This window comes from Manacus candei, unplaced genomic scaffold (assembly GCF_025592945.1).
Source record: "Manacus candei isolate 608988 ecotype Guabito, Panama unplaced genomic scaffold, ASM2559294v1 h1tg000013l, whole genome shotgun sequence".
Lineage (NCBI taxonomy): Eukaryota > Metazoa > Chordata > Aves > Passeriformes > Pipridae > Manacus > Manacus candei.
Window position 1 is genome coordinate 8,281,036 of NW_026138061.1, and position 17,507 is coordinate 8,298,542.

Here is a 17,507-nt window from a genome sequence, read left to right on the forward strand (position 1 = left end):
GGGAGTTCTAAAAATAGCATTTTAATGATAAATACAAAAGGGCTTCAGTTTAAATTAATTTTTGATATGTCATTTTAAATTCAATTCATTTTAACGGCACCCATTTTTTCTTTCATCTTAATTCTTTTTCATTTACATTTTTAAAAACAATTGCACTCGTTCCACTGCAGTATTTAACAGCTTGTACCATCAGACCCCTCACATTTATTTGGCTTGTAATTAAGTATGTTGTACAAATAAAGGATTTCCTCCTGATCACAAGAAGAGAATTCACAGAAAAAAAGATTTGTGTGCTAATTCTCATCCATCCAGGGTTGTTGCATAACTACTGCATAGGCATATCTTAGATGTAGTATTTATTCAGTACCATGGAGATATATCTGATAAATCTGCTATTTTGCCTTTAAGCTCTATTTGCCTATGATACATGAATGAAAAATGAGGACACAAAATAATAGGCTGTGCAGATTTTCTTTTTTTAACCTTACTTCTGTTATAACACAGAGTTCAAAACAACCCACTTGGATCAAAAAATTTACACTATACTTTTAGAGGGAATCAGATACCAAATGAATTCTTCCGAAGTATTTAAATGCATGAGTTTTGTATTTCAGGGCTACAGAGTATTTCTGGACTCCAGAGTATTTCTGGACCTCAGACACAGCATACACAGAATTCAGCAGAAAATGGACCAGTGCAGGCTAATGGGAACCTGTAAGGCACAGTACATAATGTCCTGCTAGTCCACACATCCTGTTATTTAGGGAGGTCTCCTATGCTCCCTGGCTGAGGCAGCACAAAGGCTTAATAGGCACAGCTCTTGAGATTCTATTGCTATGCTTACTGGTGATATACCTCCTGACTACAGTATAGCTCAGAGGCCTTTTCTCATCTCAATTTGCTGCATCAGACATGTCCGCTGACGTCCGACAACGCCCTCCAACCACACTGCTGTGGAGTGGTCTGCAAATAGAGAGGTTTAGTAACTAAAGAGCTGAAGTGGGAGTTAGTCTGAAATTAAAGTGAAGGAAATTGTTTAAAACACGGGTCTAGCACTATCTAGTGGCAGTAGAAAGATAAGAAACTACTGCTTTACCTATTATGTTGCACTTGTGGCAAAGGCAAGAAAAGTTACATCCTTTTAACAGGATTCTTCCTTCCCCAAACTCAGTTTGAGCATGGTCAGTATTTTCTTTTTTAATATCAAATTATGTCAGGTGACAAGTAACACTCTAGATGAGTTAATTAAAGTGTATTGGCCAATGCAGTCACCTCTCCTTTCTCTGCAGTAGCAGTAGGTCTTTCTATCCAACATAACACAGTTACTGAGGAGGAAATCAGGGACACACCAACGTGGCTCTGCTGAGTTCACATCAGTCAGATTTAAATCAGTCCCTGCACCAGCACTTTGGCACTGGATTCCCAAGATCTGAGAAAGGATTGTTTACTCGGGCACGGCACACTGACTTTCCACATTCCTGTTATGTTGTGCTTGCACTGATAAGTCAGGGCAGCAGAATGCAAGGAACAAACAGAGTTTGGATGGGCTGCAGTGGCTGGCTGGATCCAGCCAGGCTTGACAGCTCCAGCTCAGTACTGGCCACACCACATCCCAGCTGGTTCTAGCAGGAGCCCTGATGGAGACTTATCTGACCCTGGAGGTACAGCCCAGCCCCACAGGACCTGAGCACACAGAGTCAGCTCTGCATTCACATCAGTCACCTACAGACAAATATTGGGCACTAAATGCATTCCTGTCAGTTCATGTAAAGCCAACGGGAATTTTATGTCTCCTGGGTTGTTACAGGATGTCTATATGCCTGATTCCAAACTTCCCAATGCCTAATCTGAATTCACCTAGGTCTTCTTTTGGAAATGAGCTCTTTGTCAGGTGAAGTCAGATTTCTTAGCACAATTACCTGACATACTCCACAAAACACGCGCTCAAACAGTAACATTTTTCACTTTAAATTCTAACATCTGCAAACCCAACAGAATTTTTACTCTAAACCAGTTAAATTAGACATAGATTCTTCTCTTTCTTAGGAATATAATTACATTACACTGCTCACTCCAAACCTTCATCCATTTATTGAAATAGACTGAGAAATTTCTCTTGATTTTTTCCTTACCAGGGTGATTTGTCTTGATGTGAGATTTTATAAGTCGATCTTCAGAAAATGACTTCTCACACACAGGACAGGAATAACTCTTTTTATCCTTAAGTGAGAAAGAAAGAGATTGCATGATCAGTCCACCAGTATAATCACTTTAGTCGTTATTCAGTAATACATGGTTCTCAACAAAGTTATAATTGAAGGTTCAGTTTTTAAGGAAAAAATGAAGCTATTTATAATGAAATAAGTGAAGGAGAAATATTAAAGTACTCTAAGCATCATTAATCCTCATGAATGAAGGGCTCCAAGTTACGGCAGACGAGAATATGCACAATAAATGTAAGCACTATCCTCTGACTGACTCTACAGAATCAAAAGTTGAAAGATCAAGTCACATAACAGAAGAAAACGTATTTGATATGAGTAGTAATATTCAGGGTTTTTTCTTTATTTTTTTTTCCACTCTTCTGAAACCTAAGGATCAGATCTTACTATTCTGAAGACATGCACTACTATATGGATTTACAAAATGGCCTGAAATGGAGCAGCAAAGTTAGGAATGACAGATGCCCTTACTTATTCAGTGTCTACATTTCTAACTACTTAATAAATATTCAGCATTTGATGTATGACCAATACAGTCTTTTTCTACTATTTTGATTTAAAAACTTACAGACTACTCTGGATTTTCTCAGTGTCACTGATGTTATAACAGATTTAACACCATCAATCAAGTTTAACTGGAGAATTTTGACTGAATTTCTTCCTAAATGCAATTTTAGTCTAATTGCAATTTTCCTGTTTCTACAAATGCATCTAACTCTACATAAAAATTTAGGACTTTTCTCCATTAACTGCTAAATTATCCAATTTAAAATAAACCTTGCCACTTATTAAATAAATTGAAGAGGTTGATTTTTCCAGAAGCACCATCTGAGACAACAGACTGGATGCTTAATCAAATGAATGGATCATCCAGTCACCTCTGCACTGAGGGGATTAATATATGAGTGGATCATCAAAACCACAGATGGAGGGAAGCCTACTTAGTCCTGACAGCCAGGTAGATAATCAGGTAACACATTACCTGGTGGGAGAGGTGCACCTACCAAACTACCAGAGGTCTCTGGTAAGCTGAAGCTACAGAACAGATATTTCACTACTTATTTGAGGAGAACAGAAGTACTTCTTGAAGAGCATGGAAGGAAGATCACTGATCAAAAAGACAGACCCCTGTGTTATGAGAGAAAAATTTGGAGGTAACAGGAGAATAAGGGTCCTGGACTCTACCAGTTTCTGACCTTAGACCAAAGAGTATCTCTGAACAGTGAGGAAAAATGTACAAGGAGGTCATTATTTCTAGATGCTGCCGTTACACAGCTATAAATGGACACGTCTCTTAAAAGCAAAATTGATGGGTTTCCATGGCACTGGAATATACACAGGCATTTGCACTCAGTACATTATGTACATCGGAAAAAGAAATCCCTATGTTGAAGTACCTACGAGTCAAACCCAGAAGTAGCTCTAGAACTCATGGGCTAAAATAGCAATAAATACTTCCACGACAGTAGGATATGGGATATGAAGCTCTCACTGCCATTAATATGGCAATGGGAGTCACAAGGAGAATCCTGTCTGAGCTGTTAGATCATTTGCTCCTGAGAGAAACTCTGCACCAGGGACAGGGGATAGCAGCTACTAAAGGATTAGCACCCCAAGGACAGTATCCTGCCTGCTATGATGGAGTTGGGGCTCTCATCATTTGGAGCCCTGAGAAACCCAGGTTAAAAAAAAGAGGAATATCAGAGAACACTATCTCTTTTTTTGGAAGAAGAGATTCAAGGAGCCTACAATGCTGTCTAAACCTTGAAGAAGAGCTGTTAATTTGCAGAATTAGGGTCTCTCAAATGATATAACCAAAATCTGCTACCAATGATTTCAGATTTCTAACTGAACACATCACTCCAATGAAGATTGGTAGACTAATCCTAATAAAACTCCGCAGCAACATTTGCACCTTTTCAAAGATGGGGTTGCATAATCATATTCATAATTTGGCACACATAAGAAAAACATAAGCACAGTATCATTTAGGGGGCTCTTTAGGGGGCAGTTGAAATTTTTTGACAGATCTCAGTCTGTTCCTCAAACTTGCTATATAACTAGTTGCAAAATATATAATAAATAAGGACAAAAACTAATATATTTTTAATGTACAGTTGGGTGTTGCTGGTCTTTGATACTCACTGTTTTAAGTGTGATCAGAACACTGAGACAAATATATCTTGCTGTTTCATAAAGTTAAATAAGAAAAAAAAATTCAACAGTCCACACACACACACACCCATCCACCCCCTATTTTAACTAAAATACTGTAATTGTGACAACTTTACATTCTTGCTAATACTTCAGGGAAGGCAAGGATATAAGTCTATGCCTTAAGGAAAACTCAAAATAATCAGTAAATGCAACAAAAGGTATAGAGCAACACGAAAGGACAGGCACCGAGAACACATCTTTCCACATGATGATTCTAACAAAATTTTTCAACAATGAAAAAGTCCAAATTACTTCTTTCAAGCAGTTAGAAAGTTATCTACACCAAGTTCTGCAGAAATGACCTTCAAAAGGGGTATCTTTTGCATGGGAACAGAGTATGCTCATGTGCACCAAGACCTTCAAAGTGTATCTGTCAAGCTCCAGCCTCTCACAGAGAGCACCCAGCTGGAGCCAAACCTTTCACTGCTGTTTATCCAGGCCAGTGCCACTGACTGTTGGAGCTTATGCTATTAGTTTTGAATGTTTAAGTGCACTTCTGTCGCTGCCCTGAGAGCTCATGTCAGTGCTGGTCCTTCACTGTAATCCCATCACTCCCAAAACAGCCTTTAAGAAACCCTCTGTTGCAAACAAAGTATTTCAGAGCACCCAGGCCACAACACAGAGCCTCAAAGGTCACCCCCACCACAACTGTAGCTCTTCAGAGTGCCCTGGTCATAGGTGATGACAGAAGCACTTTGGAGGACTGAGGCTGAGGTTCTAGTAATACCTTAATCACATTCCTAACAGGCAGGTTTTCCTTCAGTAAGAATAAAAGTTATCTATCCTATGCCTCATTGCCTTTTAAATGCCTTTGAAGGTTTTTTTGAAGGGCACAAGCAGAAACAAAGTATGGAAAGAGCTGGATCTTTGTTAGAGACCAGCTGCATAGTCCAATCACCTATTTCAATTTCAAATTAAAAGTCACTTATACACTTTCTGAGATTTGCTTACTACCCTATTAACCAATCTGAGAAAATATAAGAAATTTAAAATAATTCCTAAATAAAGGCAGGTTTTTGACAGAAAGCACTGTTTGCATTCCACAAATCAGGTATTTAATTAGGTCCATAAATACACTTAAACCTAGCGAAAAAATATTAGTCTAATGATATCACAAATCTTGTTTATGCTGCTTTTTTATAAAATAAGGCCACTTATATAGGAATCACAATGTGTTTCTCTTTATATAAATGAATTAAAATTGTGCTAAGAAATCAGCTCTATTGCATTACTGATTTATAATGCTCTGAAGAGAATTTTAGGCATGTATTTCAAGATAATTCAAAGGACAGGTGTACTAGTACACAGTCATAAAAAGAAAAATTAAAAGCCTCTGTATATGTAGGGAGCTGGGGGTGTTCAGCCTGGAAAAAAGGAGGCTCAGGGGAGACCTTATCACTCACTAGGACTCCCTGAAAGGAGGTTGTAGCCAGGTGGGGGTGGGGCTCCTCTCTCAAGTTAACTAGCAACAGGACCAGAGGAAATGGCCTTCAGTTGTGCCAGGGGAGGTTTAGACTGGATATGAGGAAAATCTTCTTCAGTTAAAGGGTGGTCAAGCACTGGAACAGGCTGTGCAGGAATGTGGTTCAGTCACAGTCCTGGAAGTGTTCAAAAATCTTGTGGATGTGGCCCTTGGGGACATAGTTTAGTGGTGAACAGGGTGGTACTGGGTTAACAGCTGGACTTGATGATCTTAGAGGTTTTTACCAACATAAAGGACCCTTTGATAAAACCAACAGACCCCTATGAAGTTTATTTAATTAATCAAATAGTACTAAATATGTCCTACACTGCAAAACACCAGAAAACACAGCAGTTTTTCTATTGCACTCATCAGTAAAAAGACATTCTGATGACACAAATATCTTCTCTTATGAACATATATAGAATAATATAATCATAAATTACATGATCTAAATGGCAATTCTGCCACTAATTTCAAAAGAGAGTGTGTGGAGTCCTAACTGTTTTGTTATCAATTTCATTAATACTGTAAAATTAAGATCATGCCCCTAATTAGCAGCCCAAATTAGATAATTATGTTATAGAAATCAACAACCCATTCCCTTCCTTTCAGCAGCAGCAGTGATTTCATGAGCAGGAGATAATACAAAGTTTTACTAAATATTGGTACTCCCAAAGCATTTCCAGGAAAAGTTCCCACAACTCAATTAACACAACATTTGACTGTATAATTTGTAGAGGAATAGAGAGACAAAGCCCGCACCCACATCTACTCAGATAAACAGAAATTTAATTTCTAACACCTGTGGGATCAGAATTAGGTCCCTGAGTATATCCAGATATCTTCACCACAGCTGTCATGATGTTCAAATCAAAACCTTCACAAAAGATTCCTGAATTAAGCTGATGTCCTATTAAAATGCAACTTAGCTAAAAGGATCTGATGTACCCAGGAGGTGGCTATGTACACATGTGAACGAAGATACAGAAAAATGTGCAAATGGTTAGACAGACTTTTATGAAGTCTGACAAGCAGCAAAAGTCACAGCTCACAAAATGACAAGCACCTGCATACAGTACTTGAGCATATTTTCATGAAATATCCACTATTAAAAACAAATGCCTCACTGACATTCAGTATGGAAGTGAGTACAAGGGCAAAAGATATTTTCCAACTGAGAGCCAGGTCATTAGATCATACATGTCTTTGTTATTTCCTTGCCTTTCCAGTACCTTGCATTCTTGACTACACAGTGGCACTGCTCCAGAGGCAAGGATAACACAGCCAGACCAGTGACAGTCTGAAAATTAATGCTCCTCAGGAAGGGGAAATAAGCAATCAGAGCTTAAGTGTCTCACTTCCTACACACACGAAAGGTCAGCAGCATAATGGAATTTATAAGCATCCTTCCAAAGACAAGAGTCATTGGCATCCCGAAACGTGCACAAAAGGAAATGTAGGCATCAAAGAACAAGTGCTGGTTCTGGGTTTGAACTAGAGTTTTATAGAGGTGCTTATCTTGCAGTATCAATTACATATAGAGATTTAAAATATTTTCAGAGACAAACCTCTCTGATGTTTATCTGCTCAGCATAGTTAGTATTGTAAAACCCACTGGGGGGTGTAAACCAACTCTGGTACCTCCGTCAGCGTTGTTTAGTTCCACACCCAGCCCCTAATGGTCCCAATGAGCTCATCCATAACTGTAAATTATTCCAAGTAATTTTCAACAGCCCAGCCCTCTCCTAGGTGCCATGATATTGAAGTGATTGGCACATGTTATGGTTTGAACTTCTCAAGAACTCAATAAATGCCAATAAATATTAAAAACAACTACACAAGCCTTAGGGGTAAAAGGTGAGTAGTGAAAATAAGGGAATATATGCAAAGTTTTGGTTTTGAATCAAAGCAATCCTCAATTCCCAGGCTTCAGAAGTAAAAATCTTCCCTTTAACAACAGTGTGTTTCAAGTACAGAGGCAAGAGGCAGAACATACACACTCGTCTGTCAGGGAATAAACAATCCCAAATTCAGTGCAAGACTTAGATGATGCACAGAGAGTAAGATAGGTGGCTATACAGTGAGTGACAAGGATGAAGGGATAGCTGCTTTTCCATACCCATCATTTATCCTCTTCACCAAATAATGCAGGGATTCAGCTAAAATGCAGCCAGCAACAAGGCAACGAAGGGTACACATCCATACAAGGAACTGAACTGAGATTTTGGTCCCTTCGGTCTCCAGGGAAGTTTTAACTTTAATATTTATTAAGAAGTGATTTTGCAAACTAAAATTAAGATTAAAGTAGAGTTCCACATTTAACCCTGCACAGCTTGTTAATGTACTATAATTTGGAGTAAGTAGTTCTGTTCAGTGAGATATACATGAAGTAAATATACCAAGCAGTGGGCACAAAGGCCAATACTGAGAAGGGCCAAATTTAGTTATTAAGTTTTAATATATGAATTTTTCAATCCATTTAAATAAATATATTTGACAGTAAGCATCAGTAAGCATGCTTCTGAAAGATCTTGCTGCCACACTGGTTTTAATTATGAAATGCATTATCTCAGTTCTATTTAGTATCATGAAAATGATCCTCCTGGTGGGAGCTGTTGGACATTCATCACACTTGAAAAACAGGAACTTACATAAGGAGAGCTAACTGTAGGCTCTTTTGTCTTCAGGAACCACTTACACAGATTTGTGCCATCAGATGGGCATCATAAACATAAGACATTCAAAAACAGCCAAAAAGAATGTCTATCACGTGAATTTTCTGCACCTTTCATAACAAATTCAGATTCTGTTTAAAATAGCTACAGAAACGGAGGACACAAGGGGGGAAAAGCATGTTCCTTTTTGCATCAACTGTTCTGTTTTCTTTTTTAAAGCTCTCCTGAAGTAACTGCTTAAGAAGAGCAGAAGACTAAGTGTTCTGTTCCAAATACCTTTAAAGTAACTTCAGTTGTTGAAAATATTGGCCAAGAGCCTACCTGTTGACTGTAGAGGAAGACCTGAAACCACTTAACACAGTATGTAAACACCTTTTTTAAGTAGCTACTCACAAATTGTCCACATCTGGGGAAAAACTAGCATGAATCCTTAATTCAAGCATCACATTCTTGTAAAAAAGAAGTGTAAGAGCAATATTTATCACACTGGTTAGAGTTGTGAGGCTGCTTTCTCACAGAATAATACCACACAATCACAGAATATTCTGAGTTGGAAGGCACCCATAAGGATCATCAAGTCCAGTTCTTAAGTGACCGGCCTGTAAGAACTTGTCATATGTTGTGCATTCTATCATGGATGCATAAGATTTATCTACAAGAAAACGCCAACAAAAACTGTAATGTTGTGTAAAGAATGAAGAAAGGCCCATCTGTGTGAATATTTCCTTGTCCTTAAAGGACAGAAGAGTGAGTGCTGCAATTAAACAACTGCCATTTTCTCTTCTGCTGGAATAAGAAATAAATTCAAGAGAAGGGTAAATTGTCTTTTGGAAGTATTTTACTGCATCAATAATTCAAGCCTCAAATTGCAAGGATGCAGTTCATGACACCTTTCTGACATTATCAGTCAAGAAAATTTAATTACAAACAGTACCACTGTCAAACATTTTTCTAAATCCTAAACAGTGCTTTATTCAATAGCAGTACCCTCATATATAACCACATGAGGTAATATGGGCCATCTCTGCACTCCTGATGGCCTTCAGGAAAGACTCGAGTCAAAAGTGGACTAAATTCTTTATGCTGAGAGAGTAGGCACTTGCCAAATACCCTTTTCTAGAGGCCAATTTGGAACAGGAAGGAATTTGCCAGTGTTCATACACTGTGTGAGTGTGTGCACTTTACAACTTCTCTGGGTACTCACAAGCCTAGAATGTCCCAGATCAACTAGACCTTGCAAGCACATAGGATCCTGTCATGTGGTAGGAAAAGAAGTCTGTGGTGTGCAGACCTGTTCTGACAAAAGCTTAACCCATTTGGGACACTCATGCAAAACAATAAAACAGCAAGGACAAGCTTGGCAATACTGATGTAAGAAAATAATTGTTTTCTTTAATCTTCCAAGAAAAGCATGTATATAATTTCACTTCTAAAAAAGCATCTTAACTAATGGTCAAGAATAAAAATCTTATTCCTTAGTTTTAAAATATTTCTTATTCTGAATACTGTAATATTTTTTGAAACATACTTTTGAAACCAAGGCAAGCAGGGTTCATGTAGAAAACATTTTTCCTCAAAAGATCATTCATGTAATAATGTTGGATCAAAGCAAGATCACTAAGCAGTGTCTCACACAATGAGGGCTTGCAGTCAAGCAGGCAGTCCCTTGGACAGTCTCAAAGAACACACGTAACAGGGAATGTAGAGGAAGTAGACCAGACTCGTTTTTAGTACATGGCATTCAGAGCTAGAAGGATTTCTAAACAAGACAGGAGCCTTTAAAATGTGATTTCTTTGTCTTTGTAAATACAACAGAAAATGGTAGATGTTCAACTGCAAATAGGTGTAGCTATTAGGGAAAAAAAATTCTTTTCAACTTCTTCTGTCTATAGTAAGTAAGAGAGGAACATATTTTCATTGTACCACAGTCATCTATTTATGAAGGAAGGGAATTCAGCTCCACGGAAGGAAGTAATGTAACAATAGTACCAGACCTTATTTTATTCTCTCAAAACCCAAAGAATCTGACAATACTGGGAAAACCAAAGGGAGAAAATGGATACAGACATACTCGACTGGAAATGACTATGAGAAGGACCACACATCTACTTACTGTAACTCCTGTATTCCCAGAAGTATGCAGAGAGCACACAGATAAGAACCCTTAGCTATGTCTTCAAATATTACCACACAATTCCAAACACTATGATGATGACACTGAATTTGGACAAACAAACCATTTGGTTTGTTACTTACCAGATCTGTGTGAACTTTAAGGTGTGCCTGGAGCTTGTATTTATCTGGGGTAGAGTAGTCACAATGTTCTGTGGGACATTTCAGCAGAATATTACTGTGTTTCTGGACGACGTGACGCTTAAGGCAGTTTTTGGTGATGGAGGAGTAATTGCACTGGGAGCAGTAATACAAATGTTCTCGAGTATGTGTACGAACATGCATGTCATAATGCACTTGGTACCAAAACAATTTGCCTGAAAATAAAATTAGACATGAAGAAAGTAATTTCTACACAACTGTTAGTGAAAATTACAATAAATACACAATTTTCTTTCAGGGCCAAACACACTGTTTGAATCCTGTCCCTTTTGTCTTTAACGAAAACTTGTCTAAAGACTCTTCGCTACTGAAAATATATTTACAAAACCCATTTTTGTCTAAAAACATTGTGTTATATGTCCTGAAACAGCCTAACAAGGGCAACTTTAACACATATCAATGATCTTTTCCCTAAAGAAAAAGTTCTTTACACCTGTTCTCCTATACAGAGAATCTGAACGCAACTGTACACTAAAAAAGACTGTCAAAATATTTTTTGTTACTTCCTTTCATGTTACTCCTTCCTAAAAGCCTTTCTGACGTAATGGCACCAAAAAATGCAGAGCAATTCATCTGAGGTACAGCGTTATAGTGTTTCAAAAACTTGTTTTTTTCAGACTTTGATTCCTTTCCCTTTTCAAGAATGAAGACTACAACATAAATCCCAAATTGTTTCCTTTCCAGTTATGTAAACACAAACATTTTCAGTTAGAATAAATCTGAATGATGTATTATTCCCACTTCCACAAATTAAAAAAAAACCACATTTCCAATCAGAATGGTCTTGATCTGATACCATAATTGAAAATTTTCATCTCACAGAACCTGGTCCAAAACAAGTCACAAAAATATGCCAGTATATATGTGCCTATTCTACAGAATGTATATTACCATAGATCCTCCTATACTATAAGAAAAAGACTCTGAATCTTACACTAAGCTGATAATGAAGCTTAAGCATTAAAACATGGACTGAGTAATGCTGATCCCATGCCTAAATCTGCTGTGCTTGGACCCAGTGAAAGTTATGACCTGGGTAGAGGCATTTGGACAGAAATAATCTAATTCTATCAAATTTGACATGAACAGAAAATTGAGCCTCACAAATCATTGCTTTGCTATATTCCACTAGTGGTTTTTTTGAGGAGATTTGACTCATTTCACACTATTTATACAGAAAAAAGTAAATCTCACTGGACCCCAGAACCATACTGAACTACAAAATTAATATTGCTGAAAAGATACACAAATATATCACACACTGTAAACCAGAGGAGAAGGAAAAAGATGGCTCACTACATAACATTTAAAAAAACCCCAAACAAACATAATTCCACTGCTCCTTACCGCAGTATTCACATTCTAAGTCTCCATAAACCTTCCTTATCCTCTCACACAACTCTGTGTTCATTTGTCTCTTCTGCAAGCTATCCAAGATCTGCATGAAGGCAACGGATCCAGTCCCACCATTGGATGTAGCTGTGTTGGAAGCGGCTGCCTGTGGGCTGGTGGCTGCTCCACCTTCCGGTGCTGGCAAAGGGTCTGTGGATTCTGCTGAGTTCTGAATTGGAGGATTGCTTTTTTCTGATTCACTAGAAGGAACAGACTGGGTTCTCTCTTCAGAGACTGGAAGGTTCTCAGCCACTGCATTGTTCTGACTCGAATTTAAACCTTTGTCTTCAGACAGTAAAAGATGAATTTCTTCACCCTGCTCATTTACAGAACTGCAGTGATTAACTTCCTCTTCATTTGGAGGAGAAACCTTTAACTCCTCAGGACCAGCAGTACCATTTTTCAGCAGAAAGCAATCTGATGCTACACAGGGTTGAATGTTTGGGACTGCTATCTCTGTTGTCTGACATAGTGTCTCTGCTACATTCTTCATCAGAGGGTTTTCAAATTCTAAGGAAAGGACTGTATCAACTTTTACATCCCCATTATGTTGGCCATTATGGCTGACATCTGCAGCTGCCGATTCACCTTCACCAGCAGGTGGCTGTGGTGTGTTAACAGCATCACTACCTGTGACAGTCAATTCACCTGCAGCTTGTGTTTGCTGTTCACCAAGGGCTTCTGGCTGGATGTCCCCTCCTGGCTCGAGCAGGCAGAAGCTTTGGTTGATAGAGCTGTTAAAAACAGAATCCTCCTGCAGATCCACGTGAACATCTTTGATGTGAGCGCGGAGTCTCACAGAACTGACAAACTTCTTCAGGCACACAGAGCACACGTACACAAAGGGGTGCTTCCGAACGTGAAGCTCAAGAGCTTGGTATTTAGTGGCTCCGTGACCACAGAGCTCACAAGCAAAGGGCCTTTCATCCCCATGAACAAGCATGTGACGGTCTCGATCAAGCTCATTTTTGAATTTGCGCTCACAAATGTGGCAATCATACAGAAGTTGCCTTTTGCCCTCTCGTGTCATCAAGCGAAGCTCATCAAAAACATCTTTCACCTTTTTGTCTTGAAGGTCATGAGTTTCCTTGATGTGCTTGATCAAATTTTTGACATCCGAGTATTTCTTCTTGCAGAAACGACAATGCTGCTTAATTTTCTTATGAACCCTTTCGATGTGGACTTTGAGGTGGCCTTTGCTGAGGCAAGTGAACGTACAATAATCGCAGCTGAACTTCTCTCCAGTGTGTTTCCGCATGTGAACATTCAGGTTGGCTTTGATTGCACTGGCATAACTGCAGGAAGGACACTTGTAAGGCTTCTCATTTGTATGAATCCTCAAATGTGCTTGGAGGGAGTGTTTAAATTTGAACACCTTGTTACAGTATTCACATGTAAAAATCTTCAGTTGAGTTGGGCCCAACCTAAAAAGAAAAAAACAAGCCAGTTATATTTACAATATTGAAACTTGATGATATGAGTCAAAATTCCATAAATATTCATAATGGACAGAAATGTTTAGGGGTTTTTTAAATGTATTCTCCACAAGCATTTTAAATTATACAATTTACACAGATTATTTTCAGCTGTTCTTTTATTTAAAGGGCTCAGAAAAATATTTCAGTTTCATGAAAATGGACGGGGAAGCATTTAATTCATATTCTGCATGAACACAAATAAAAGAACTTCAAAATCACCTGCTTGATTTCATTGCCTGTTCATATGGGGTTTGCTGAATGGAATATTCTTGATATCCTTTTCGTTGTGATGGCTCTTGAACTGTTGTCTCTGGAGTTGTGGGTTCACTTTCCTGGGGAGCAGCCTCAACAGGAACAATTTTTGTGGCTCCTATAAGGAAAACAAAGAAATGCTCATTAAAACTCATACTAAAATGTGCATTGTTTATAATACACAAGTGTAAACAAAACATTAAACTCTGTAATCATTAGTTCAACTATTTTAGTTTCTGTTAAGTTCCTGTGCATGAAATGATGGGTATCTTTGAAAAGATATCGATACTTACATTACAGATCTGCTTAAATAATGTGCCAGGACTGATGGTTTTGAGGGTTACTCAAATGGTGCTTGATGCCTGTTATTATGAGATCCTGCACTCAAATATTTCCACCCTTAAAAGACTGTAACTTCCAAAATGAAATTTACATTCTTCTGTTTCTGCCTCATACCACATCCTTCAAAAACTTCTGCCAAATTGCTTAATCAGTTCCACAAATAAGGCCAGGTAAAACACAAATTAGTCTATACTTAAAAGTCTTCATATCCTTTCCTTAAACTCCTTATATTTGGGGCTTATATTTGCCATCCCCTCAGAATAAAAGAGTATGTTGGGAACAGGCTCCCCGGGGAAGTGGTCACAGCCCCAAGCCTGCCAGAGTTCAAGGAGCATTTGGGCAATGCTCCCAGGCACATGGTGGGATTCTTGAGGCTGTCCCATGCAGTGCCAGGAGTTGTACTTGATGATTCTTGTGGCTTCCAACTCAGGATATTCTATGATTCTGTGTTCTATGTGCATTTCTCAATCTCCACTAGGAGCAGGAGTAAAGGGGCTCTACTGAATGCATTACGATCAGATTCCTGAAGATATTATTTATACAACATATAGGTAATATTAACATAAAGTCTCTGAAACAACAGTGGGAGTTACCCAACAAAAGGTGTGAAAGACTGAGGGACATTGGAGGAAAATGGTGCTATAGACTAAAAAAGGGAGAAAGATGGAGATTCCGTGGGTTCTTCACAGTGATTTAAAGTGGGAAATGGAGATATTTTGAGAAGAGGCCATTTGGGAGTGTGTAAGGCTATTGAAGCTTTTTTTATCAGATGGGACATCAGCCAACTCTGGGACTAAACAGATTGTAGTAGCACTGTTGCTCACTGAACTGGCTGCATCCAAAAATGGCTTTTTTAACTACTGTTTTTTAATAATGCTTTCAGTTCTGTACTAAAAATTCTGCAGGTTCATCAGAACTGATCTTCCAAGTTTTCAATCTAAATGTTACCAGAATGCTATATGTATTATACATAATATGTTATACATATTATAATTATGTATTATATATATTCTTCTTGTTCCTCCCTCTCCCACAAATGTTAGGCTGTCCAGCAGAATTGCATCCCCCAGATTGCACTGTGGTAGCCCAGTGAGATGGGAGCTTGTCATCATAGCACAGGAGACATGGTTCAATCAGTGGGTTCAGTGTAAAGGTGATACAACAGACATTAGATAGCAGACTGGTGTTCCCATACTTCAATACTTAAAATAGAAGCAAAGTCTTCTATATTTAGAACTACTCAGTTAAAAGAAAACAGATCTTGAACTGCTTTATATGCATGGTTACCTCTTCTAGGTCTCCCATTTCCTGAATGTGAGACAAAGACCCTTATTAAATGCTCCACACTAACTCTCCTCTGTGCCCTTCTGCCTTTCAGGATGTTTGAGCATTTCCTGAAAGGACTGCTGAACTGTTTAATAGACTTTTGTACTACCACTATAAAAATTTAATCACCTAAATTGGGTGAACTAAATATATACTAACTCACTAGATAAATACTAACTCATCAGTATTTTGCATACTTTAAGTGGGCAGAATGCTCCAAGGTTATCCTATTATTAATGCCTCTAAATTCCCTATGCAGTTCATTGAGAGACCAATGCCTTTAAAAACCTAAAGAGGGAGATCCAGCTCTTGGAACAAACGGATGAAGCACTTGCTCATAGTAGGCAATCCTATCCCCTCAGGTAGGTAGCTACTTCCTACCCTTAGAAGATAGGGAAGCATTAAGAAACATTACATGTCTCTCTCCATCCACTTGGGATGCTGCCTGTTGGCTGTTAATGGACCAGCAGCCACTGCAGTCACTGCTAGATCACAAACTAATGACTACACATGTGCCTAGAAAGTGTGGAAATTGGTTTCTAGGTTCTACCCAACCTAGTCCCCACATGTCCCAAATCACAAAAGAACTGCCCTCAATACTCAAGCCAGGGATAAGTATAAGAACAAGGCAAGCAGATACAAGGTCTTATTTTTCAGTAAGAACATCATATGACAGTAAGGAAGATAAAAGTTTTTCCTCACTGTTTCCCTAGATGATCATTTCAAGAAGTCAGAGCATATTCATATCAGGGGAAAAAAGAGGTTAACTGTACTGATCATTTCTTTTAAAATATCCTTCCTCCAGCACTATTAGATCTCTATTTTAAATGCAGAATGGTCTTTTAATTTACTAGACTTTATTTGTTTTTTGCTTTCCTCTTTTCAGTCAATATCATCTAAGCAAATCTGTTTTCAAAGTAGTAAGATTTGAGTTCCTCATGACATTCTGACAGGAACTTCTACAGATAAGCATCACCCAACAAGCCTCATCCCTGCCTCAAACTCAGGGATGGTCTCTGATGTCTTACAGTCTATCTCTCAGAAAAGCAGCTTGTCCTTCATCATAGAGCTTTCCAATACTTATCAGTCTAAAAGATAAAAGAATTATTAGAAATGATCAGAAATAAAACAGAAGACATCATCAAACAAATTCCTACCAATTCAACTAAATTCCATGAACCTCCTACCATTTCAAGTACAGACCGCAAAAAAAAAGATAAACCAGCAAACAGTAACAAAGACAAAATCCCTTTGTTTGGAAAAGGAATACATAACTTTGAGACCTTCAGCTTGCAAGAGAGATAAATGATAAAGATCTCTAAAATTAGCAACAATGTGAAAAAAGTGTGAATAATCATTATCTCATAAAGCACAAAGAACAGATCTATAGGCAGTCAGCAGGCTGAAAACAAAACAAAAGAATGTGCACTTTCACTCTCTGTAATTAAATTATGGGATAATTACTCCACAATGTCACAGAGACTGAAAATATAAATATATTCAAGAAGGGATTTAGAGACAGATTAATAGATATGTATTAAATATGATCATCCAGATTCAAACACCAGCTCAAACAATGTTAGAATCTAGGGGAGCTTATACAATAAGTTTCTTATTTCTTTCCTACAGAGATGCTGTGAACTGCCTTTAGAGACAACTGATCTGACTAGGTGAACCCTTTTTTTAAAAAAAAAGGACCTCAACTGAAGTTTAAGTTTAAAAAAAATCTTCATAATGTAGGTACCCTGGTCTGTACTGGTAAAATAATGTGTTATGGATATGAAGTGAATATTTGTTTCTTACA

At 38.1% G+C, this 17,507-nt stretch overlaps 1 protein-coding gene across 7 annotated transcripts in view; it reads right to left on the minus strand.

Annotated features, from left to right (window-relative positions):
* ZFAT (zinc finger and AT-hook domain containing) overlaps positions 1–17,507 on the minus strand; it is a 123,853-nt gene that overhangs the window by 30,634 nt on the left and 75,712 nt on the right. For all 7 annotated transcript variants that reach the window (XM_051778561.1, XM_051778560.1, XM_051778563.1 and 4 more), the window contains 4 exons: positions 14,003–14,153; positions 12,261–13,729; positions 10,836–11,068; positions 2,133–2,220 (listed from right to left, as the gene is read on the minus strand). In XM_051778561.1, the coding sequence (XP_051634521.1) occupies positions 2,133–2,220; positions 10,836–11,068; positions 12,261–13,729; positions 14,003–14,153 (1,941 nt within the window). The remainder of the gene's footprint in view (positions 1–2,132; positions 2,221–10,835; positions 11,069–12,260; positions 13,730–14,002; positions 14,154–17,507) is intronic.